The sequence below is a fragment of the Zalophus californianus genome, chromosome 13 (genome assembly GCF_009762305.2).
Source record: "Zalophus californianus isolate mZalCal1 chromosome 13, mZalCal1.pri.v2, whole genome shotgun sequence".
In the NCBI taxonomy this organism is placed as follows: Eukaryota; Metazoa; Chordata; class Mammalia; order Carnivora; family Otariidae; genus Zalophus; species Zalophus californianus.
The window spans coordinates 35,954,999-35,980,851 of NC_045607.1; the positions used below are offsets into that span (position 1 = coordinate 35,954,999).

At 43.4% G+C, this 25,853-nt stretch overlaps 2 protein-coding genes across 2 annotated transcripts; both read left to right on the forward strand.

Annotated features, from left to right (window-relative positions):
• Positions 1-4,824: 4,824 nt before the first annotated feature.
• On the forward strand, positions 4,825-5,784 carry LOC113934657 (olfactory receptor 13C7). Its single transcript, XM_027616078.1, has one exon. The coding sequence runs from the start codon at positions 4,825-4,827 to the stop codon at positions 5,782-5,784; it is 960 nt and encodes a 319-aa protein (XP_027471879.1).
• Positions 5,785-14,005: 8,221 nt separating this feature from the next.
• On the forward strand, positions 14,006-14,965 carry LOC113934663 (olfactory receptor 13C7-like). Its single transcript, XM_027616084.1, has one exon. It carries the CDS (start codon positions 14,006-14,008, stop codon positions 14,963-14,965), a length of 960 nt encoding a protein of 319 aa, XP_027471885.1.
• Positions 14,966-25,853: the final 10,888 nt, after the last annotated feature.

The following is a 25,853-nucleotide window of genomic DNA, read 5'->3' on the forward strand; positions in this document are numbered from 1 at the left end:
GAATGTTAATAATGACTTTATGTATAACAGCCCAACCTGGAAACAGCCCAGATGTTCATCAACAAGGAGAATGGATAAACAAACTGGGATGGTCCTATAATGGAATATTAGTTATAAAAAAGGACAAACCGCTAAATCATTTAACAACATGGATGAATCTCAAAAACATCATTCTGAATAAAGACTTAGACAAAAGAATACTTACTGCATGTTTCTATTAATATGATGTTTCTAAAAAGGTGAAAAATATCAGAACAATGGAGATTGCTCTGGGCAGGGTAGTATGGGAGACCGACTAGGAAAGGGCATAAGAAGCTCACTGCAGTGTTGGAAATATTCTCTAACTTGACCGGATTTGGGTTGCATGGGTGTGCACATCTGTCAAAACTCACTGGATGAATCCGCTTAAGGTGTATACATTTCACTGTAAGTAAATTTTATCAAAAAAAAAAAAAAAGCAAACAACTTTCTATCAGTCTGCCTAAATGTATGGACTTGCTATAATGACTGCTATGGGCAAGGCACAAATTTGTCTAATGGACTTCCTAGTAGACTCAACACAAGAGGAAGGTGTATTCTGTTGGGAGCTTGTATATGTATTTGTTACCATTTCTTTGCTCTAAATCATAGTGAAAAGTCCCTCTCAAAGGCCGGTCATTCGAAGGCCCAAGATTACTTCTGCCATGTGGTCTGATGCTAGGGGCTGGTTTCCCAGGATGGGTCTTAGTCAGGATTTCATTATATATTTATTGAGTTACTGTTTAGTTACTGTTAGTTACTTGTGAAATTATTGTGGAAGGAATGTTGTGCTTAGTTCAGGCTCACATCTTCAGTGTAACTGAGCATGTCTACAATGACTTATTGTCTTGTTTTTTAAAGGCTGATTCACAAGAGGAAGCAACCATGTCCTGTGTGTCACCCAAGAGCTAAGCAAGGACCCAGGTAGAGCTGCAGGGAGATAAGCAGGCTGTGGTCTAGAATGAGGACAATCCTTCTGATCACCAACGTCCTCTGGCAGTGAGACAGACTTTTGGGAAAGTAGAAGGGTCCCATTCACTCAACAACTTTTTCCCAAACATGTCACCTCTTTCTTTTCCTAGCTTCTTCCTCACAGCTCATAACCATACTCTATGAATCAGTTATTTATTGTTGCAAAACAAATTACTTCAAAACATAGTAGCTTAGAAGAGCATATGAGTATTGTTTCGTAGTTTCCGTAGGTCAAAAATCTGAGCACAGATTAGCAGGGTCTTCTGCTTCAGGGTCTTTCACAAGACTGCAATCAAGATGTTGACTAGGGCTGGGATCTCTTCTGGAGGTTTCACTGGGGATGAGAGACGAGCTTTATTTCCAAGTTCATTTACACAGTTGTTGGCCATGTAACTTGAGGGTAGTTGATTTGGTAGTTGGTCTGAGGACCTTAGTTCTCTGTTGGTCAGAGACTTCCCTCAGTTCCTTGCCACACAGGCCTCTCCAATATGACAGTTTGCGTCATCAAACCCAGAAAGGCAGTGTAGCCTTTTGGTCAGAAGCAAGCCACTAAAGGCAAGGGAATTACACAAGGTCATAAGTAACAGTAGGCAAGAATCAGCAAGGGGAATCCTAGAGACTGCAACCATATTCCAGATTCCACCAGCGTAGAATATCTCCCCTGGACTTTGTTCTATACCTCCTGTTCCACAATGCTTTTCAAACAAATGACTTGTTGAGGCTATGGAAGAAATACTCAAGCCCAAGACCTGCCAAGCTCTGTCTCGAAGACAGTTTTCCCTTTCCCCCACCTCTTTCCTATCTCTTCGTGTGTAACTTCTCCCCCATTGTTCAAGTCCTGGCCAGAAATCTCCTGCTCCTTGAAGTCTCCTCAGGGTTCTAGGTGGAAGGTCCCTCCAAGTGTCCATAGTCATGCCTTGAGCATTGGCTTAGAAGCACTGTGCCCACAGCTGCTGGTCCCATAATGCCATGAACACAGAATGTTTGTAAATAATTCATATCTCTCTGGCTGCTCTTTTCAAGAATTTTAAGCAATTTGAAGTTTGTAGAAATTTAAGCAGGACATGGAGATGTTTCCCTTGATGTCCTTCAGTGGCCTAAGAGTGGAAAGTTCTAGCAGGAATGAAGGAAAGAGAAAAAGAAGTCTTCTTAGAGTGTTTTCAGCATGATTAGATCCTGGGGACATTGTCCCAGAAGTATAAAAAGTTTTCTTACTTTGTATGATTCCATTTCCAAACTTTTAATCACTTCAGGGAACACAACAGTCCCAATTACTACACTGATTTCAAATTGCCTTCTGCATGTACTGGTTGTTCCTTTGGAGATTTTGCCCACAATACACAATCAAGACAGATGGGAAGAACTTGTTCTCACCCCTCTTCAAATCAGAGGTGGACATCTCAGCCTGGGCCTTTCAAACTAGTGTTGCTATTTTTGGCCCATGCACTATTCCCAAACTGTAGGGAACCTTTCTCAGTAGGTTCCTAATAAAGGTAAGTGAGAGTTCTTATCAGAGTAATCCTCAACCTTTTGTTAGCACAGTAACATTTCCAGCCTTTGACTTGATTTTTCAAAGGGGTTGGGGCTTGAAAAAGGAAGAGATGAAGCAATTTCAGTGGTCTCACAAAGACCGAGGGCAACACAAACCCCTTCTTCCTGGATTAGAAAAACCTAGATGGCAAGAAACCTATGAAACTTTTCAGTCTCATTTAATGGACTCATCTAACTTTAGAGGTACCCTCAGAAATGAGATGGGCCCATGGTTTCAGAGCCCCTTCTTGTATAACTCCAGGGAGCATCATTCACATAATAGCCATGGAAAGGCTGGAGTTGTTCCAGAGTTAGGCTCCAGAGGGCACCATTTAAATTGCTTGCAATGCCTTGAAGGAGCCTCACTGGCTGAGTAGCTCAGACTTTCCCAGCCCTCCTTCCCCACTTCAACAAGAGCAGCTCTGCTTTATATTTGAGGGTTCTAAATTTAAGAAAACAGAATTTCTCCTTCCTAAAAAAATAATAATTCTCTTTCCTAAATAGTTTGAACATCCTTGATCTCTTATAATCCCAATACAGAATAGGGTAAACTGAGGATGTAAGAGAGGAAAGGAAGTACTGAAGCCTACATAGCAGATTAGAAGGTTAAGAAGAATACAGTCCAAATCACTGCTTTACAGACCCGATGACTTTCCACAGATTCACTGCAGTTCCAGAAGGAAGCTGACTACCATCATATGAATAGGGAACTCTTAGGAAGTTTCCTGCTTGATTCAATATGAAGAAACATTTTCTAATACTCTAGAGCCTGCAAATAATGCAGTATGCTGTGGGGGAATATAGTGAGCTCTTCGTCATGCTCTTCGTTATGAAAATATGTCAAACGAAACTGAAAGCCATGCATCAGTGCAGTGCAGAAAATGATCTAGAGTGGGAGAGAGGATTGGACTAGATTACTTGGGGACCATAATCGGTGACAGAATATTAGTCTGGGTGACATATCTAGGAGCTGAGTCAAAAGGCTCAAAGACTACTCATTCCAGTGATTCCTATAAGGATGCTCATCCAGAGGAAGGGTGACCCAGTAGAATAAGAAAAAAAGGACTGCTTTAGTTATCTGAGAGAACTAGACTTCCAGAAGCGGTGATCCACTATGCATTTTTAGATCCAGTCCTCTATCTTCATGGAATATCAGATTAATACTATCTGGGACACACCAGCATTTCCAGAGCATGAAGTTATTTTGGAGACCACCCCCCAACCAAACACACACAACTTCCCTTTCCATCTCTGCATGTCCAGTCTCTTTTTGTCCTTGAAAACCCAGCTGGATTCTGTATCACTAAAGGAGCCTTCCATAACTCTATTCCCACCAATACCCTAGATACCCTTTCAGATACTCTAGCCTCTCCAGAATCCTTCTGCTTCCCTTTCCTGCTAAGTTGTAAGCATACTTAAGTCTGGACTATGGGGCACCCCTGCTTCTCATAAGAACTGTCATACCCACATACTAGTTGATCAACAAATATTTTAGTGGAAGGATGTTCAGACATTAACGGATGGATGGATGGGTGGGTGGATGGATGGGTGGGTGGGTGGATGGATGGAAATACAGATGGATGGAAAGCCCTGGAGCAGGTGGGGCCTATGAGAAAGGAAATCCTGGGAACAACAGGAGTATGTTTTCTGTGAAAATGATCTAGAGAGAAGAAAGAAAGTATGTGGTCACAACTAATCATTTCACTAGTAACTGGCACAAAGTTGGAGAACATGAAGCAGACTTAAAGTCACTTTCCTGATTGAAGTTGAATGAGATGAAATGCCATATGGACATAGAACCATAAAAATGAATGTGTTATGGGGCGCCCGGGTGGCTCAGTGATCAAGTGTCTGCCTTCAGCTCAGGTCATGATCCCAGGGTCCTGGGATCAAGCCCCACATCGGGCTCCCCGCTCTGCGGGAAGCCCGCCTACCCCTCTCCCACTCCCCTTGCTTGTGTTCCCTCTCTCGCTGTGTTTCTCTCTGTCAAATAAATAAATAAAAATCTAAAAAAAGAAAAAAGAAAAAGAATGTGTTATATGTCTTCTCTCTGATCAAATGCATTAAATTTAATCAGAATCACCATTTTACATATTGTGAATTTGATGTCCTATGGCCCAAAGTAATTTCTGATTTTATTGCTTCTTTTTCTTGGAAGAAATAGAGACTGTGGGCTTTCAAGACTATTTTCTAACCACTCAGCCTAGTTGGAACTCCAGACCAGATGCCCTGGACCTAAGCAAGGCAAAGAATATTGAGTTTGGATCTCTGAGTGTTTTCCTCTGTTGAAAGAGGAGACATACCATGGAAAGTGCCAACCAGACCATCTCTGTGACAGAGTTCATTCTCCTGGGCCTCTCAGCCCACCCAAAGCTAGAGAAAACGTTCTTTGTGCTCATCCTCCTGATGTATATAGTGATCCTGCTGGGCAATGGGCTCCTCATCCTGGTGACTGTGTCTGTCTCCCGTCTGCACACGCCCATGTACTACTTCCTGGGGAACCTCTCCTTCCTGGACATCTGCTACACAACCTCCTCAGTCCCCCTCATTCTCGACAGCTTCCTGACCCCCAGGAAAACCATCTCCTTCTCTGCCTGTGCCGTGCAGATGTTTCTCTCCTTTGCCATGGGAGCCACAGAGTGTGTGCTTCTGGGCATGATGGCATTTGATCGCTATGTGGCCATCTGTAACCCCCTTAGGTATCCTGTGGTCATGAGCAAGGCTGCCTACGTGCTCATGGCTGTCAGCTCCTGGGCAGCTGGAAGTGCTGCTTCCATGGTTCAAACATCCCTTGCAATGAGGCTTCCCTTCTGTGGGAACAACATCATTAACCACTTCACCTGTGAGATCCTGGCTGTCCTGAAGTTGGCCTGTGCTGACATCTCCATCAATGTGATCAGTATGGGAGTGACAAATGTGATTTTTCTGGGGGTCCCAGTTCTGTTCATCTTTGTCTCCTACATCTTCATCCTTGCCACCATCCTGAGGATCCCCTCTGCTGAGGGGAGGAAAAAGGCTTTCTCCACCTGCTCTGCCCACCTTGTGGTGGTGGTCGTCTTCTATGGGACCATCCTCTTCATGTATGGGAAGCCCAAATCCAAGGACCCCCTGGGGGCAGACAAACAGGATGTTTCAGACAAGCTCACCTCCCTCTTCTATGGGGTGGTGACCCCCATGCTCAACCCCATCATCTACAGCCTCAGGAACAAGGATGTGAAGGCTGCTGTGAAGACCCTGGTGAGTCAGAAATGCTTTACCCAGTGATCTCTGGAGGACAAATGTCCCTATAGTTCTGTGCTCTTGGCTCTCGCACCCAGGAATCTCAGAAGAATGTGTCCCCAAAGAAGAGATATGTGAAGAGTGATTACCAGAAAATAGAATTACATACCTAATGGAGAACTTTAGCTATTACTGGACCCAAGTTCTAAAAATGATGAAATCTAAAACCTGATGGGGTGAGACTTGAGGGGATGGAATGGGTGCTGGTAAAAAAAACAAGTAGTGATTTTCTGGTTCCCTTCTGGGCACATCTGAATTCACCCTTGTAAGCAGTCGCTTCATTGTTTTGGGAAAAACAGCTTAGTGTTCTTTTGAGTTACATAAAGATCTAAGATCCTTCTGTGCAAAGAAGGCATGGAAGACAGTGTGGGGCAAAACTTCATGACAAAACAGTACAAAAAATTGTCTGCATTGGAGATGAAATGGCACATCTTTCAATGTTGTTTTTCTTAGCAGCAGGGCTGAGACAGGAGATGAGAATTAAGTTGGCTCTTTCCTTCCCCTGAGACTCCGAGGACTTGGAATCATGTAGAGTATTTCCTTTGAGGGCAAGTAAGCCGGATCCTACAAACGCATGTGGAAGATCTTAGCCCAGGAGCACTCATAGCTGGTATCTGGTTTTAAGCTTCATTTTCCTGCCCTCGGTAAGTCTTACATATTTAAGTACACAGTCTGGCCCGATAGTCTGGAGAGTTAGAGGATGGACCTATGGGGGAGAGTAGAGCAGGAGCACCACGGGACCAGCAGAAGATGCGGCAAGGTGGCTGACTGAGGAGAAGTGGAATGATAAAACTGAAAGGCAGAACCAGTTCACCAAGCACCTGAGAAGGGGTCCAGAGGTGTAATGTGTGAGGATCTCAGTCACTAGAGACACAAAAAGGGACAAAGATTCTGTGAGGGAGTGAACTCTGAATGTCTCTTTTTCCTTGAGGTATCTGGATGCCTATTTTTTTCCTGAGAATCAAAATTTCCTGATGAAAACAAATGCTCCCTGCTTGCCTTGCTTGGGTGTCCTGGGCTTGTCCTATCTGAGATGTGGCCAGCCACCCCCTTCAGCCCTACAGCACTCTCCTGTCCATACTGGGCAGAAGCGTGGTTGCTGGTCCATACCTGTGTGGGCCCTTAAACAGTCTCTCTGGCTAGTCCTTTCTCACCATTTCAAACCCAGTATTATCTGTCCCACTCTGGTGTGAATTTGCCTTTCCCTGTTGAGCACAGAGCCCATCTATGTCCTTCTTAGCTCACTACAGGGAGGATGACATCAATTCGGGATCAATTCCATCCTTTGTAAGTCAAGAATTGACTTAGAAATGAAACATACTTGCAGAGCAAAATTCCTTTTCAACGAACTTCATTTTACTAGTTTTGACTCAGAGAACCATAACTAGTTTCCACCCAGATCTTTCTACTGGACTCTCTACAGGACTCCTTCAGCTGATGAAAGTGCCACCCTCAGAAAGCCTTCAGATGTCACTCTCCTTCAGGAATCAGCTAAAGAGTGCCCTTAGCTGAAGAGAGCTGACTCCCCCAAGATCATGCCCCCTTCCTTAGGGCAGCCCATATCCAGTGATTCACTGATGAAGAGATATGAACATCTTGCCCCTACACAGGATACTTCTGAAGGGTGATCCTACTGCTAGAGCTCCCCATGGGGTTGACTGCGGCCTTTGTTGAGACTACATCACGGGGCAACTCCTCCCTCTGCCCAATCCTGCTTTCTCATCCTCCCTCCCACCAGTGTTGATCCCAAGAGCACTCCCTAATAAATATTATGCCCTGCAATCTCCATACCAGAGTCTGCTTCCTGGCAAACTCAAACTGTGACATCATGCAAGCTCCATTGCTCATATAATGCATATATTCTCTTTTCAGAATCCGTGGACACTGGCAATCCTCACAAAAATCATGTACAATAGTTGTGTTAGCATCAGAAGCTTTGAAACCAGACCTGGGTTAGGTGCCAGGTCCTCTATTTATCAACTTATCTTGAAGTTTGTTTTATACTGTAGTTAACGTCTCTGAAATCTGCCTACCACCGCCTTAGTTCAGTGTTTTCCATTCCCATTTTTTGCCATGAACCACAAAGAAAATAATGGGATCTGTATGACACCCTGGGATAGGTAGACGGTAAAGGCAATTCACCTGGGGGATTAGGTCACAACATGTCCTGCTTAATGACCCCAAGGGGACTCTAACCTTGGCATATCTGGACCCTGTAGAAAACTAACTAGAAAGTTCTGCCAGAGGCAAGCTGTTTCCTCCTTAGTACCTGATAAGAGGACAGTAGTGCCCCTTCCCCTGGGCACAGATGATTGGACTATTGACCAAAACAGAGCTAATTATATTTTCTCTCCAAGGAATATGAATGTGGATATAGAGACCCTTGTTAGTTGGCATAGGGCTCTTGAGCTGAGAGACCACATAAATGCAGGACTAATTGGCCATGTGCCTTGCAAGAAAGAGAAAACTGGTCTGCAGAGAAATGATAAATCAAATGAGAACCATACAATACATGACCCAAGACATGGAGAATTTCTCTTTCGTTTTCTGGAAAAATTTAAATCTACAGAAAAGTAAAGAAGATAATAAAATGAATCCTTAGGTATTCATGTCCCAGATCCAACAATGAGCCATTCATGACCAATCTTGTTCACCTATAACTCCAAGGATTATTTCTCCCTCTCCTGAATTATTTTGAAACAAATCCCAGATATTCATAGCATATCATCCTTAAATATTTCTGTATTTACCTCTTAACATAATTAGTACTCTTGTAAAATATAAATAAATTACCATTTTCATACCTAAAACTCACACTAATTCCTTAAAATCATCAATTATCCAGCATTTCCTATTTCCCCAAATGTCTTATAAATGCTGTAATTATTTCAATTTGTTTATTTGAGTCAAAATCCAAATAAGACTATACATTATGATTAGTGTATTCTTTCTGCAGTTCCCTTTCCCCTCTCCTATTCCCCGTCTGTCCCCCTCCCCCAACTCCTTAATTTCCTCTTAATTTGCTAGAGCAGCTTCCAGAACTCAGAGACACATTTTACTTACTAGACCACTGGTTTATTATAAAAAGATATAATTCAAGAATAGTCAGATGGAAGAGATGCATAGGGCAAGGTATTGGTGAGGGTGCAGAGCTTCCATGCCCTCTCCACTCTCCCCTATGTTCACTGTTCACCAACCCGGAGGTTCTCTGAACCCTGACCTTTTTGGTCTCTTTGGAAGATTCACTACATAGGCACAATTGACTAAATCATTGGCCATTAGTGGTTGTTTTGATCTCCAGTTCCTTTCCCTGCCCTGGAAACTAGGGATGGGGATGGAAGTGGTGGGAATGAAAGTTCCAAAATTCTATTCAAGGTTGGTCCCCCTGGCAAACAGCTTCCATTCTTATTTATGTTCTAAAAGTCACCTCATTAACATAAACCCTGGTATGGTTGAGATGGGCTTGTCATGAATAATAAGACACCATTTCACCTTTATAGCTCTGAAGTGTTTCTCAGGAACTGAGGACAAGAGACCAGACATTATAACAGAGGTGCTCCCATTGCTCTTGTTCAGGAAATTCCAAGGGCTTTGGGAGCAGATTCCTGAACCAGGAATCTTTGACAAAGACCAAATATACGTGAGAAATATATTTTGGTCATCTGAATGAACAAATATATACCTCTTATCTGTTACAATATCACATTACTACAATCTACTGATTACAGTTCTATAGTGTGTATCCCTGTATTTCCTATAAATTGATGATTAGGTCTAGATATTTGAGAGGTTTTAGTAAGTTCTAGTGTGGTTATGAGCTCATGGCACCTGAGATCTTCTAATAAGACCCGAGTATCTTTAATGGCTTCCTTGCTTTATAGTATGTCAAGATATAGGCTCAACATTTGCAGTTCCTTTCCAGATATGGAAATAATCATTTTCTCCAAGGAGGTCTTGTTTCCTTTAGTGGGGACTGGTATTTAGAAACCACAATCTGGGGGCGCCTGGGTGGCTCAGTCGTTAAGCGTCTGCCTTCAGCTCAGGTCATGATCCCAGGGTCCTGGGATTGAGCCCCGCCGCATCGGGCTCCCTGCTCAGCAGGGAGCCTGCTTCTCCCTCTCCCACTCCGCCTGCTTGTGTTCCCTCTCTCACTGTCTCTCTCTGTCAAATAAATAAATAAAATCTTTAAAAAAAGAAAAAAACCACAATCTGGGTGCCAAGGGTGCTAATGAGTTTATCATAGTTTCTAGGCCTTTCAGTGGAAAGAGGAAATATATGTAAAAATAAAATATTTATAAATATATAAAATTCATACCTACAATTTCTACAGAATTTTTACTTAACCTACTGATTAAGGTTATTTCTTCCCATGCACAATCTCATTGCAGAAAAGTATGGAGAGGGCTTAAAGTTGTTAGAGGCAGTTAGTGAGGTTCTGACAGGATGCCTGGAAGCTAGCAAAGAGGAAGTCACAGCTAAAGTCAGGGGTCTATCCTGGCAGCACTCCAAAACAAAAACACAGGAAACCAGATTAACCCAGACAGGCCCAAGATGGCTAACAAAGTCTCCTCCCTAAGGGTGCCATGACAGAAAATCCCTGACCAACTAAGGAAGAAAAGGCACATGACCCACATTCCTGGAGGAGACCACCTGTTTTGAAGAAAATTTCCACCTTAGAGTAATGAATATTCCACCCCTTTGTTAACCACTGTCTATTAAAGATAGAAATCCAAACCCCGGTGGGTGCAGCACTCCCTTGAGCTCACCCGCTCTCACGTCTAGAGAGTGAGTAATAATAGTTAATAAACTCTCCGGTTTGTGCTGCTCATCTCCTGTGTTGTGTCTGTCCTTGAATTCTTTCTCATAAGACTAAGCCCCCAGCAATATCTTTTGGATGGGCTGTGTCAAGGCCGTGGAACCCAAGGTAACCCCAGTCCACCCAGCAACAAAGATATACCAACATAATAAGATGTTAAGAGCTAATGTGGGCACAGCTCCTGTAAAGAGCAGAAGTGAGTCAGGTTGTCACTGTGATATGTGTCCCAATGCCTGTGTACCTGGCAGTATTGGGGCAAATCATAACAGCTGAGGCAATGGTGTGGGCCCTCCCACTTGTTCCTGAGCTTTCCACAGGAGACCCAAGCCCATGAGTGGAGTACTGAGGGGTGACAGGCTGTGGAAGAGTTGCAGGAGAAACCCAAGGTGGGGAGAGAGAGACAGAGACTCCAAACCAGACCCTCAAGGCATCTCAAAGCTCAGAGATGACTTTCCAAAACAGGGGCAGTCACCCACCCCTGTTCACCATGGATGGCCTCCAACCGAGAAAGGTACATGGTGCAGACAAGTAAGATGGCAGATTATCTTTGAATAGGGCCAAAAGTCCTGAGTTCTGCGAGCTTGTTCTGCTCAAGATAGATGTTTCCAGTAATTAAGAGCCACTTAGAAAAGAGAGGTTTGTTACATATCTGAAAGGCTGGAACCATAGCCAGAAGCTATGTATCTGGTCAATGGTCCCCTAGGTTTTAAAGCCATGCATCCTTACAGTTTATACCATCTGGTTAGTTATTTATAAAATGCATAAATGTTCTACTGTACCAATATGTTATATACATTATAAATTGTTTACAAAATAAAAATTTAAAAAGATGGGATAAAAGTAAAAATATAAAAAGAAGAGCTACCATGGAGAAAGAAGAAAACAAGGGTAGGTCACAAATTCGTTTATTAATTTATTCAGCAACTCTTCATTGAGTGCAACCAGGTCCAGTTTTTATACTTAGGATACATTTATAAACAATGTAGAAAAAAGTCCTTGCCTCTATGAAACTTGCATTCTAGCAGATGGAAACAGACAAGAAACAATTACTAATGCACATAAGAAAATAACAGAGGATGTTAGAAACTGCACAGAATCAGGACTGAGGCATACAGGAGGACTGAACCCATGCACCTAATTTTTCTCCCTCCTGAAACACACAAAAACTACAGCTTTTTTGTTTTGTTTCATTTGCTTTTAAGTGACAAACCACAAGGTTAAGAAGAAGGAGGGCATCAGAGTGATAATGTTTTGAAGGCTGGGAAGTAGATGGACTAGTGGTCGTTTCTAAGGCAGATCTGACAGAGCCAAATCCTGAGCCACAAATGGGGAGAGTGCTGTGCTATAACCAGATCTCCAGCACTGAGCAGCCACTGTGCCAGGTCCTTCTAGGTCCAGGGGTGAAGGGGTGCTGCTAAAACAAGGGGGATTAGGCAAAAAATGTATAAGAAACAGAGTCCCCCACACCCCCTCGCTCAACCCATGACATTGGCCACCTGTCTCTTAGCCATCCCAACAAAAAGTTTATTCTCTGGAAAGGATAAAACAAATGAGCATAAGAAAGACTTCAAACAACAGGACATCACTTCTGCAATCAACTGGCTTTTTTCAAGCCCACAGCTGCTATGCCTGTGGAACTCTCATGGCAAGAGCTAGAACCAGATTCATTTATGAATCTCCCAATGCCTTATAAAGGCCTGGTCTATGGTAGGAGCTCACAATCTATATGGTGGGACACAGACAAGAAGGAACTTTCCAGGTCACTTGCCTCTTTCCAACCCCAACATCCTGAATTTGGAAATGCCAGGGATACTGAGCTATAAGGATTTGTCCTGTGCAGTGAGTTGCACACTCTCCTAGACCTATCATGGACTCTACTGAGAGTTCTCATTGACTTGGGGTTTATGTTAATTCTGGCAGGACCAGAATGACCCTTCCTCCTAATCTTTCCAGTAGCTCAACAGGATGGGTATAAAGGGAGGGGAGGGGGAACAAAGTATTACTGGAAGGACTCCAAAATAATTGGATCTTGGGGACATAATCCCAGATGTCTAAATTTTCTAAACTTCGTCACTTCCCTTTCAAAACTTCAAATCACTTCAGGGACTAGGATAATCCCAATAGCTGGGTGGAATTTAACTGGCTTCATACACAATGCATGGTCCTTTGTGGATTTTACCCAAACATAGAACAAAGACCAGAAAACTCAGCTCTCATCCATTTTAGGGGCTAATTCCTCTGGCTGCTACTTACAGATCAGATTGACTAATTTCAGCCTCTGGACTATTCCCGGACCTCAGACAAGTGGTTTTCTTCATTGCTCTATTTACAGAAAAGGTAAGACAGAACTTGTAAAAGAATATGTAAATTCTGTGGGCCCAGCCCAGTTCCTTGTTCCATTCCTTGTGACTAGTGGCATGGGGTGAACTGGAAGGAAAGAGAGAAGGACTTCTCAGTGGTAGGACAGAAAGTCCAAGAATGAGAAATTCATGAGATCATCTAGTCCCTGGATAGAATATTTCTAAATATAATCCATTCCAAAATGAGTATTAGGGAAACAGAGCCCAGAGAGGAAAAGGGACTTGATAACCCCATACATTGAATGATTGGTGAAAATCAGTTCTTTTGGTAAGTGCTCCAAGGAGTTTGGAAGGTGAGTGAAGGAATGAATTAATGAATATCCCAAGGGTCTATGGACAGTAGGAGAGAACTCTAAAAGAGGAGGGAAGTCATATGCAAAATTACTTGGAGAGGGGAATGATCAGGAACTGAGAATGAAGATCAGTTATTTCCACCAGTCTTATGTCCCCAAAGAAAAAAATTCAGGGGCTCCTGGGTGGCTCAGTCATTAAGCGTCTGCCTTTGGCTCAGGTCATGATCCCAGGGTCCTGGGATCGAGCCCCGCATCAGGCTCCCTGCTCGATAGGCAGCCTGCTTCTCCCTCTCCACCACTTGTGCTCTCTTACACCCACACCCACACACACACTCTCTCTCTCTCAAATAAATGAATAAAATCTTTAAAAAAAAAAAGAAAAAATATTCATACAAATGGAGTATAACAATTCTCACAAAATTGATTAAAATGAATCAGCCACGCATGATATAAGCTGAGGTAAATGTGTGATGTTAATCTTAAATGTGATTAGGAAAAGTAAATACAATTTTGTGAAATGTCAAATGCCTCTATGGTTGGCCAAATATCGCAAAGTAGATTTTGACCAATTTCTCTGCATCTAATTAGAGCAATGTAAAGAGCCCCCCAGATTGCCAGGGCTGTTCTCCAGCTGCTTAGCAAAGAAAGTATCCTCAATGGCTTTCTGGCCACTTTAGGTATCAGAGCATCGTGAAATTGACTTTCTGAGTTCCTGCAGGTGACAGGGGAGATATACCATGGACAGGTCCAATTGGACTTCTCCTGTGGTGGGGTTCATCCTCCTGGGACTCTCAGCCCACCCAAGGCTGGAGAAAATGTTCTTTGTGCTCATCCTCCTGATGTACCTGGTGATCCTGCTGGGCAACGGGCTCCTCATCGTGGTGACCCTCCTTGACTCCCGCCTGCACACGCCCATGTACTTCTTCCTGGGGAACCTCTCCTTCCTGGACATCTGCTACACAACCTCCTCAGTCCCCCTCATTCTCGACAGCTTCCTAACCCCAAAGAAAACCATACCTTTCTCTGCCTGTGCCATGCAGATGTTTCTCTCCTTTGCTATGGGAGCCACAGAGTGTGTGCTTCTGGGCATGATGGCATTTGATCGCTATGTGGCCATCTGTAACCCCCTTAGGTACCCTATGGTCATGAACAAGGCTGCCTATGTGCCCATGGCTCTCACCTCCTGGGCAGCTGGAAGCATGACTGCCATGGTGCAAACATCCTTAGCAATGCGACTGCCCTTCTGTGGGGACAATGTCATCAACCACTTCACCTGTGAGATCCTCGCTGTCCTGAAGTTGGCCTGTGCTGACATCTCCATCAATGTGATCAGTATGGCAGTGGCCAATGTCATCTTCCTGGGCGTTCCAGTTCTGTTCATTTTTGTCTCCTATGTGTTCATCATTGCTACCATCCTGAAGATCCCCTCAGCTGAGGGGAGGAAAAAGGCCTTCTCCACTTGCTCTGCCCACTTCACAGTCGTGGTCATCTTCTATGGAACAATCCTCTTCATGTATGGGAAGCCGAAATCCAAGGACCCCCTGGGAGCAGACAAGCAGGATGTTTCAGACAAGCTCACCTCCCTCTTCTATGGGGTTGTGACCCCCATGCTCAACCCCATCATCTATAGCCTCAGGAACAAGGATGTGAAGGCTGCTGTGAAGAACCTGGCATTTCACAAACACTTTGCCCAGTGATGGTGAAGCGGTCCTGATAGATCTCTACTCCCTAGTTTCTCTCACCTGAGGGTCTGAGACGATAAGATAAGGGGACAATTTCATGAGAGGTGCACAGGCAAATCTGATTACACAGAAGGCTTTATGTGAGTAGGAAGCATTTAATGGGATGTTTCTGCCCCATTCTATAAGCACTTCTACAAAAATGTATATCATTGGTCAAGCCTTATAGTTGCCCATCTTTGGGATACCTACTAAACTAATTGACGTCCAAGAAAAATTACTCTTCAAGTTTTATTTTTAACTTACAAAAAGCTCTAGTCTATAGATCTGTAATTCAATTGCTCCTTGGCCTCTTTCTTTGAACATAATTGGATGGGTCCTTGATTCATGTTACCTTTCAACATGCCCTACTCCATATTAAATAATAGTAATATTTTATCTTTACGCTCATTGTTTCTTTCTCCTTATTTTCACATTCATTCCTAAAACTGTTTCTTGAATTGTTCTCTTCCTATGTCTCCATAATTAACCTCATTTCCTGTCCTCAATCATGGTCCCCACCAGAAAATCATTCACACCTTTGGAGCAGAGAGGAGAGTGAGTAGGTTGTGGCAAAACTGATGCAAGGGTCAAAGACTCAGGCCTTTTTTCTTTCCCCTTTTTGAAGATGTTTTTCACCCCTGGCTTCTGTCCCTGGATAGCTGAGGCCTCCCATAGGTCATCAGAGTGATGTGGAAACTGAGATGTATTTAGGAGAATCAAATGAATTTTGGAACACTACATCAAAAACTAATGATGTAATGTATGGTGATTAACATAACATAAAAAAAAAAAAAGAATCAAATGAATTTTTTAACTTCCTGACCTGGCTTGACCAAGCATGCCTCCAAGTGGTGACATCAGTCGCTTATTTACCTAAGAATACCCAACCCTACATGGCAGTCAGAGGGAGAAGAAGGTGATGTTCACCAGCAGACATCCAAGAATCACCCCCACGACTGGTGAGGAATTCCAAGTCAGCTCCCGGTAGTTAGCAATCTAGAAGTCCAGTTAAAAGAATGAGTGGAATAGAAAGCCTCTGAGAGCTGACATGAACTTTTAACCCAACAGGGAGGAAATAAACTAACCCTCCAAACAAACAGGCTTTCCTGAAAAAGAGTTATTGCAGGAAGATGATGAGACAGTAAAGAAAAGCCTCAGTGGTATTCTCTGTGGAATTCTGGAGGCTATTGAATCGATAAAGCAAAAGCAGTCTATCAAAGAGAAGCTAGGGGAAAAGGTAACTCGGAGCTAAAAACTTGTCTTAGAGGAAAAAAATCAACATTGTTGATCAAATAAAATCCAGTAGAAAGTATTTAAAAGTAGATAAAACAATGCTTAAAAATGAATTTTTAAATTAAAAAGAACTTAAGTTTCTCTCCTAGGCTTAGAGGGGAAAAAGAGAGAGAGAGAGAGAATTCGGTTATTTGAGAACAGGTGAGCGACATAAAAGGTAGACCAGGGGGATCCATTATGTAATTCAGGAGGAGAAAACAGAACAGATGAAAGACAAATAATAAAGGAGGAGAAAAACATTTCACTGAACAGAAATTCTGCATATTTTATCCATAAATGCTCATCAGTCACCAGGTAAGAATTGTAGCAAAAGACATACCCATGTACAGTCGATCCAAGGATAAGTTGTAATTCTCATATATGCCAAAATAATTCTATAGACATTTCCACAGCATAAAAGCATATTTCCCAACAAGGCACAAGAATCTGGCTGCTGTTGGCCTGCTGCTCTGCCTCCCTAAATGTAGGTGCCAGCAGAACAAGCGTGACAGAGTTCTGAGGGAAAGGGGCTGCGAGTCCAAATGCTACACATCCTGATCATTGCACTAATATGAGAGTTGAAAAGACATTGTTGGCACATGCAAACACAGACAGCACATACCCCTATAATCCCTTTCTCAAAAAGAAATTTTATTTATAAAGTTCTCCCAACAAATAGTTAAAAATAAACAATGGAAGGACTGGGACCGATATCGTATGTAAGACACAGTGGAGAATGGTCAGATGTCCAAGGACCAGTAAAGTCTAATGAATGCTTGATATCAAATGTGCAAAGACAAATACATGAAGGAATTATTAGGAAATGCATCGAGGTAAACAGTGACAACAAAGCAAGTGTGTAACTCCAGTTACAATTCTAGACGGCTTCATTAAGCTGAGAAATTTAGAAAAAGAAGTATAGTTAGATCCCATTGAAGGTCTCGTCTTACCAAGGATGTGGCAGGAAGGGGAATCTTGTGAATATAATACATGAGTATAATGCATTGATACTGAAATAACAAAAGTATTAATATGCTTGTTGAGGGGCACCTGGGGGGCTCAGTCAGTTAATGGTTGCCTTGGCTCAGGTCATAATCCCCTGGTCCTGGGATGGAGCCAAGTGTCGGGCCCCCTGCTCAACAGCTCACCTTGAAGTCTGCTTCTCCCTCCCCATCAGCCCCCTCCCCTGCTTGTTCTCTCTCTCTCTCTCTCTCTCTCTCTCTCTCTCTCTCTCTCTCTCTCTCCCTCTCACTCTCTCTCAGATAAATAAAATCTTTAAAAAAATACATGCTTGTGGAAATTTAAGACAAAATACCAGTAGACAAGTATTAGGATGAAGATTTGAAAGAATAAGAGGATGATGAATGAGCAAAGAAAGTTGATCAAATGAAAAACGTCATTTGCTGAACCTGAGTAGATTTAAATCATTGCATATTAAATACATGATACACAGTACCCAGTTTTTTAACAAGCGTCAAGGTTTCGAACATTAGGAAGGATTAGGAGATCTATTGAAACCATTTTACTAATAGATTCAAGAAGAAAAAGTGATCTCATCAACAGATGGTGACAAGTCACTTGATAAAATTTAACATTGATTTCTGCCTTTTTAAAAGTAGCACACTTCAATAGAGGAAACTACCCTTGACATGAAAGAAAGTATCAGAACACCAGCAAGCAGCATGCCTACAACTTGGATTAGGTCACCAGCTTTCAATGTCTATATCATTTTGCAGTCTAGCTAAGTAGATGAGATGAAGAAAATAAAGAACATAAATACTGAAAAGAAGGGAAAAAAAGAAAACTATTCACAAATGTCATTTAACTAGAAAAAATTTTACTCAAATGCCAAAACTATAAGAAGTAGTAAGAAAGTACAGTAGAGTAGTTGTATACAATTCACATCAGTCACAAAAACTTTACAATACCTATGGAAAAATACTTAAGAAATATGAGAGACCTATATGAATATCATATATTTACAATGATCATATAGTAACAGGAGAAATAATAAGATATTTTCATTTGAAGAAGGAAAAACCTTGAAAGTAAGCCTCGGGACATTTAACTATCCTCCAGATGCCCTCATTCAAAGCCTTTCTTCCTCTTGCCAATAGATTGGGATGAGCCATGCTCCACCCACTTTCCCAACCTTAGAGCAGGCCCATCCTCTTAGTTGGGAAGGAAGGTCCAAACCCAGGGCTTGGAGGCAAACATGAAGGCTCCCTGATCTAAAGGTCTCAGAAGCAAAGAAAACAAAACTTCAACTCAGTCCACGCTTTTGGAGGTAACCAAAGAGTCTAGAATAGACCACTGACAAATGGGGGCTTCCTGAGCTCTGCTTATGTGCTGATTACTTTCCACCTCATTACAACTAGTGACTCAGTTTAACCTTTATCTCAGGTTAGGATGATCCCTAACATCTTCCAGAGATTACAGTCTCCAATGCAATTTTTAACTAACATGACCAAATCAAACATCCCAGATGGTCACAGACAGGTCAAGAATGCAATCACCCAAATAGGTTAAATCAGAGTATTTCAGATGCTGGACTGTGGGAAAGAACCAGGTGTGAAGCAGGAGCTGACTGCCTCTTCCAGCAGATAACCTTCCTGGACCCCAGTCAGCTGCTACAAGGAAGGGATGTAGGAATGGGGGAGGGGACGCAGAGCACTGTCCCAGCTGCAGGTTCCATGTTTACCTCTGGTGCTTGCAGAGCTGAGCTGACTGTTCTCTGTAGATTCTTTCATGATATCAAGATAAGTATTATGAGGGCCAAACAAAATTTGTTCCATAGCCAGATTTGGCTAGAGGTTGCCAATTTGCAACGTCTGCTATTAGCACTCAAAAGTCACAGCTGGACTCCCTAAGAATGCCATCACAGAAGTCAGCTATATCCTGCACAGTACACCTACTGTTTTGGGGTTGGGGAGGGGAACTGCTCCCTCTCACTCTTATGTCATTGAATGTAGCTACCAATCATAGTACACCAACTCTTGGCACAGCAATCAGCCTAATGGAAGGCATATAATCTAAGTCAAACTAACTAGGATACTTGTAATTGGAGCAAGCAGAGAAAAGGTCCCAGATCCCTACCAACTTATTAGCTTCAGACAGCACACACTTATAATCTTGCAGTTTCTCTAAGTCAGGAGTTCTACCAAGTCCTCCACAAGGCTGCAGGCTAGGTGTTGGCCAGGGCTCATTCTCATCTGGAGACTCCAATAGAAGAACCTGAATCAGGCTGCTGACAACTCTCTTCCCTCCCATGTGAGGAAGTCTGTGCACCAGAGTGTAAAATGAAGCCAGGAAAAGACAAATAGAGATAAAGAACAGATGAAGGGACCCAAGGTCCTAATGACATGTTGAGTCCCTAAATCCAGCTGGGCCTGGGACTGAATCTACCCTTGAACTTCTCAGCTGCATGAACATTACAGTTCATTGTGGGATTAAGCTGGTTGGAGTAAGTTCTCTATCTAGCAGCCTAGGGAATCCTGACAATGACAAAGCCAAAGTAAAAGCATCTTTATCTGGTCTCCCTCTCTTGCTGACCACTGCATTCTCCACCTGCAATTCTACATTTATCTTACATGGTAGATCATACTCAGTTGAGATACAAGAAACTGCAAACCAGTCTTGCTCAAATGCCAGGCTCTTTTTCAAATAAAAGAAAACCAAGAAACTCTTCTCAGGCCTACACTGTCCATGAACACTGATGCAAAAATCCTAAACCTAATGTGGCATCAGAGGAGGCTGAACAGAGAGGTGGAACTTTTATCTCCACCAGACAGTAACAAATCCCCACTCCAGGTGTCGGTGGAGACCATGTGGGAAGCCTGCACTTTCACCCCCTACCTTGTGTAACGGGGTGCCCCTTCTCCTTCCCACTTGGGTGGTATCAGAGAGGGTCTAGAGGAGAGTCAGGACTTGTGCCTGTGGCAGGGAGGCCACCCTTCCCATGATGTCAGCGGAGGACATGGCAGTAGTAAAAATGTACCCCTGCCCTTGCCAGCCAGGAGGGAATCAGCAGAGCCCTAGTGGGGAGCTGAAACTCCTGCTCTCTAGCAGCAACGAGGCTCTCCTCCATTCAGGAATGACAGGCTGGTTCAATAGCCAAAGATCAGCCAATGCAATCTATCAAAATAACAGGCTAACTAAGAAAAACCACATGATCACATCAAGTGAAGGAGGAAAAGCGTTTGAAAAAACAATACCCATTCATGATAAAATGAAACAAAACAAAACAAAACAAAAACCTTTCAGCATTGAACTGGAGGTCCCAGCCAGTGCAGAAGGGAAAGAAAAGAGACAAGTCTATCAGTTTTGAAGGACAACTAAAGTTGTCATTATTTACTGGTGTTACTATTGCCTACTATAAACAAAATCTAAAATGTCTTAGAGATATATTTTAAATATTTAAAAGAGTGTTCCTCAACACTAAATCACTGTACAAAAAAAGCTATTGCATTTCTGTACTCTAGCAATAGGTTATGAAATATTTGAAAACATACCAAGAAATATAAACATAAACATTTACATATTTGAATATAAGCATGCATATTCATATGCGTAAAGATAAAATTTTAATATATTCGTATTAAATATTAATATCATCATGCAGGGGCGAATCTGGTAAAAGTTCTCCAAGACCTCAGACAAGGAAAACAAAGGCAAAAGTCAACTCCTGGACTTCTTTGAACTGAAAAGCTTTTGCACAGTGAAGGAAACCATCAGCTAAATGAAAAGGCAACCTACTGAATGGGAGAAGATATTTGCAAACAATATATTTGATAATCTATTTGGATACTATCCAAAATATATTAAGAATGCATAACTCAACACCAAGAAAAGAAATAATTTGATTAAAAATGGGCAGAGGGGCACCAGGGTGGCTCAGTTGGTTAAGCAACTGCCTTTGACTCAGGTCATGATCCTGGAATCCAGGAAGGAGTCCTGCATCAGGCTCCCTGCTCAGGGCGGAGTCTGCTTCTCCCTCTGACCCTCCCCCTTCTAATGCTCTCTCTCTCATTGTCTCCCTCTCAAATAAATAAATAAAATCTTTTAAAAAAACATAAAAATGGGCAGAGGACCTGAATAGACTTTTCTCCAAAGATGACCTGCAGGTGGTTAACAGAAACATGAAACGATGCTCAACATCACTGTTCATCAGGGAAAGGCAAATTAAACCCACAATGAGATATCACTTCACACTAGTCAGAATGCCGAGAAGCAAAATGACAAGAAATAACGTGTGCTCATGAGGATGTGGAGCAAATATTAACATGAGGGCTTGTGAAATGTTTGTCTCAGTGACTGGCACATGGGAGCACCTCACTGAATGTAGCCAACTCTGCTGCTGCTGTTATTAGACATTTGTCCTGCCTCCCCATTCTGGATGTCTAGGACTCAGCATGGGGACAATGTAGTCTGGCTCTGAATCGAGCACTGGCTTCTCTGGGACCCCAGGGAAAGCTCAGGAGGAAGCCAGCATCTGCTATACACTCTTCTCCATCTCCAATTGACCGTGTCCCAGCCGTTACCTCTAATTGGGACAGGGAGATGGTCCCTGGAGGCCCCAGGTATGCCTAGGGCCTGTACCCTGTGCACATTTGACATTCCAAACTTTAAATTGCTTCTGGGACTAACAGGGTCCCTGTAGGAGTTCACAGCTGCTGGAGAAAATGTACCCTTGGGATTTCTGGGCCTCAGACCAGGATGACAGGTCCTCTCCATGAAGACTCTGTAGCTGAGACACCCAGTCAGCCTGCACGTCTAGGAGGAAGGATGTGAGAGAGACGCCACCTGAGGCTAAAGTTCCCACAGGGATGTACGGGAAAGAAGAAGAAAGAGGGTCTCAGAGGTAAAGGGAGTCCAGCAGGGGAGTGTCCGGGGTCTTTCTCTGGCATCCAGGGTCTGGCCCAGGACACAGTGAGGAGCTGAGAATTGTGTCTGACATCAGGAGACTCGGAGAAGTGGCTGCAAGCAGGATGCAGGTGGGGAGCGCTGGGCTGTGGTGGGGACAGGGGTGGTGGCCATGACTTTTGCAGAGCATTTTCCAAAGATGGACTTTCCTCCTCATCCTGCCTCTGCTCCAAGCACCTTCCAGCTGCAACCGACTGTGAGCAGCTGATGCTGGAGCAGGGAGGAACAGCTGAGGCTAAGCCCAGGCAGTCCCTCCTGCTCTACACAGCTCACCAGTCACCAAGCCCCTGCCCTGACATTGCTGTTCCATCCTTCCCGGGAGGAGCCCAGAGCCCTGGGAAGAAGGCAGCCCCATTCCCACCCCCATCCTGCTGAGATTTCCCAGAAGACTGAGCCTTCCTCAGGGTCAGAGGGTGAGCAGACAGGCAAGCTGGGACCCATCCCTGTCTGTGATTCCCCGTCTGTGGCTAGTTCTTTCTGCTTTCCTCACTTTCTTTCTACAATATGTAGACCCTCCCTTATTCACTGGGGATACCTCCCAAGACCCCCAGTAGATGCCAGAAACCACAGATAGTACTGAACTCTATGTATCCTGTTTCTTCCTATACACATGTACCTATGATAAAGTATAATTTGTAAATCTGACACAGTGAAAGGTTAACAGTAACCAATAATAAAATTGAACAAGTATAACAATATAACATAATAAAGTTATGTGAATGTGGTCTCTCTCTCAAGGAATCTTACTGTACTGGACTTCCCCTTCTTCCTATGGCGATGCAAGATGATAAAATGGTCACACGATGAGCTGAACTGAGGTAAGTGATCTTGGCATTGAGATGCAACATAAGGCTACCCTTGACCTTGTGACCATATGTCAGAAAGGCCAACTTCTGCTCCAAACCACAGTTGGGGTGCTGGCAGGGCCAGAACTGAAATTTTGGAAAGCAAAATGTTGGTAAGGGGAATTACTGTATGAGAATTTTTTCCCTGAACACAAAGTAAATTCTGCCCATTGTATTAGAAAATTTGATAATATTGAAGAGGCACAAAGCGGAATCCCTTCCCCTACTGATTTCCCTAAAATGTCTTTTCAGTCACTCTTATCCAAATATATTGTTTACCTGACTGAAATCAGACAGTGTGTACAATTTTGTATTCTCACTTTTATCATTGAAGTGTAATGATCTGCTAGTGTAAAAATCATAAATGTAATTTAAATGTCTAATATTCCATTATATGAAAGGGCACCATTAGGCATTTATTGGTAGACAGTTATTTTGTTTCCTATATTCATTCACCAATACTGTTGTGATGCAGGCTTTTATTGAGAGATACTGACCATCAACTCTCATTGATCATTTAGAATTTTCTTCCAGAGGTTGAAATGCTGAGTTATGTGCATTTTCCAAGTATTTCCTTTTGCTACACAAGCTGTTCTCCAGAGAGGCCATATGACAATGCATGGGCTCTGGACTACATTCCTTTTCTCAGCTGCCTGTTGGCTCCATGGATAAGTAGTGATCAGGCCACAAGCAAGGCCCTAACCCTGGGACAAGCTGAGGTTTCACACTTGCAGCATGTAGCCACAAAGGTAAAAATTTCCCTTCTTACATAGCTCTCACAGGCTGACTTCTGTCCACCTGAGGCTATAGGTGGTCAGAACTCATGTTTTCTTCCATCCCGAGTCTCCTCCAAAGCCTGACACAGCACTATTTCCGGCTGGCATATCTTGATGAGAAACCAAGCATTCAGATCTCCCCTTCACACACACACACACACACACACACACACACTCTCTCTCTCTCTCTCTCTCTCTCTCTCACACACACACACACACACACACACAACACAGGAGGGGGCTGTCACCTTCACCCAACTGCTCCTGTCTAGTGAGGACAGTGCTGGGCAGTCCACGACAGAGTTGAGATTCCCTGGGAAGCACCTGTTCTGCCTTTTCATGATGCACATGAGGAAACTGAGGCCTGGGGACTTGCTCAAGCTATACAGAATATCCACGTCATGGGCAGGGGCAGGTCCCACAGCTCTGGGCTCAGTGCCCAAGATCTTCCTAGCCATTCAGTTCATTCCAGTTGAACCAACTTTCATTCAGCAACTTTGCCACGGCGGGCACTAAGGTCTTCCTCAGCTGCAGCTCTCACGTGGGTCAAATCCTGTGTATCACTCATGCCCACAGCACACTGTTCATGGGAAGAAGCTTCTGTGTGCACGGCTCTGTCTCATGGGAGTGGAAAGGATGGCTTCTCTAACAGAAGCCACTCTCCTTGGCCTCTCCAACTACAGCATAACTTTGTCACTGTTGAATCCTGCTTGTGACACTGCCATGTTTACTTTGGCTTTTCTGGGAAAAGGGAGGGGCTGGGAGAGCCACTGGGAAGAATGGGAGATAAGTTGGGGCAGAATGTCTTGGTGAAGCACCCAGCGTGGGCCTGCACTGAGCAAAGGGGAACACCCCCATGTGCTGAATTGAGGGACGGGGGAAGGGTCATGGCCTTGCACAGAAAACACAATGGAACCCCTGGTTGCATAATGGGAGAGGCCTCCCCTAGCTCAGATCAATGCTTCTTTGCTGGCACAATTTGTACCCCCTTCTCCTCCCAGAAACATTTGGTAACGTCTGGAGACATTTTTGGTGGTTACAACTCAAGGAGCAGGTGCGACTGGCACCAGGTGGGCAGAGGTCAGGGATGACGCTAAACATCCTATCATGCACAGGACAGCTCCAAACAACAAAGAATTCTCCAGCCCCAAATGTCACTGGTGCCAAGGCTGACAAAGTCTGGGTTCAATGTAGGGCGGAAGCTACTCTGCCTGACAATGTATCTGACATAAACTCCTACCATGACTGAAGCAAGAGCATGCTGGACAATGAGACAGATCAGCGAACACACAGAGTTGGTACTGGAGAGACAGACTCTCTTAAACATCTGTGCGAGAGAGTGAGTCTGCTATTTGGTGGAAAGAACTCAGATTTGGAGGCTGTGATCCAACCCCACCTCTGTCATTCAGTCTTAAGAACCAAATCTTTGGCTCCTCTGAGATTTGGTTACTTTTACTTATACAACTTGAATGATAATATCTTCTCCGTGGGGTGTTTCAAAGAATATGGCAGAGAATAGATGCTCATCAATATTACCCACTCATCATCTATCCTACACACACACACACACACACACACTCACGTATGTACACACACCACTGGAATAAGAAAGAGCTATAGAAATATTACAAATGAGGATTCTGAATACAGAGTCTGGCAATTGTAGCTAAGAGTCTGGAAATCCTCTACACAAAGGCATGCAAGTCTTCCTGTAAGCTAGCTGCTTGTGTGGAACACAATAATGGAGGCAGAGAGCCAGAATATTACACAAGAATAAAGTATAAACACAAAAGAACAAAGAGAAAACATTCCCTAGTCACCCTGGCTAAGACTTCACCAATATTCTAATGAGCTGGGATTAGATGTTAATGCCATGTATCCTGCTATCTGATAACTATGGTCAGCCTGGTTGTTAAGAATTGAGTTAACTGGTCAGTAAAGCTGCATGGCTGTCATCCCATAGTGTGGGTTCACTCACTCCAATTACTCCTTCTGTGGACTTCATAAAGTTCTTCCCCATGAGGGAACCTCCCCCACATATTGCCTTTA

Excerpts from the sequence above, each read along its gene's own strand:
- LOC113934663 (XM_027616084.1), top strand. The coding sequence starts at position 14,006 with ATGGACAGGTCCAATTGGACTTCTCCTGTGGTGGGGTTCATCCTCCTG.
- LOC113934657 (XM_027616078.1), top strand. The coding sequence starts at position 4,825 with ATGGAAAGTGCCAACCAGACCATCTCTGTGACAGAGTTCATTCTCCTG.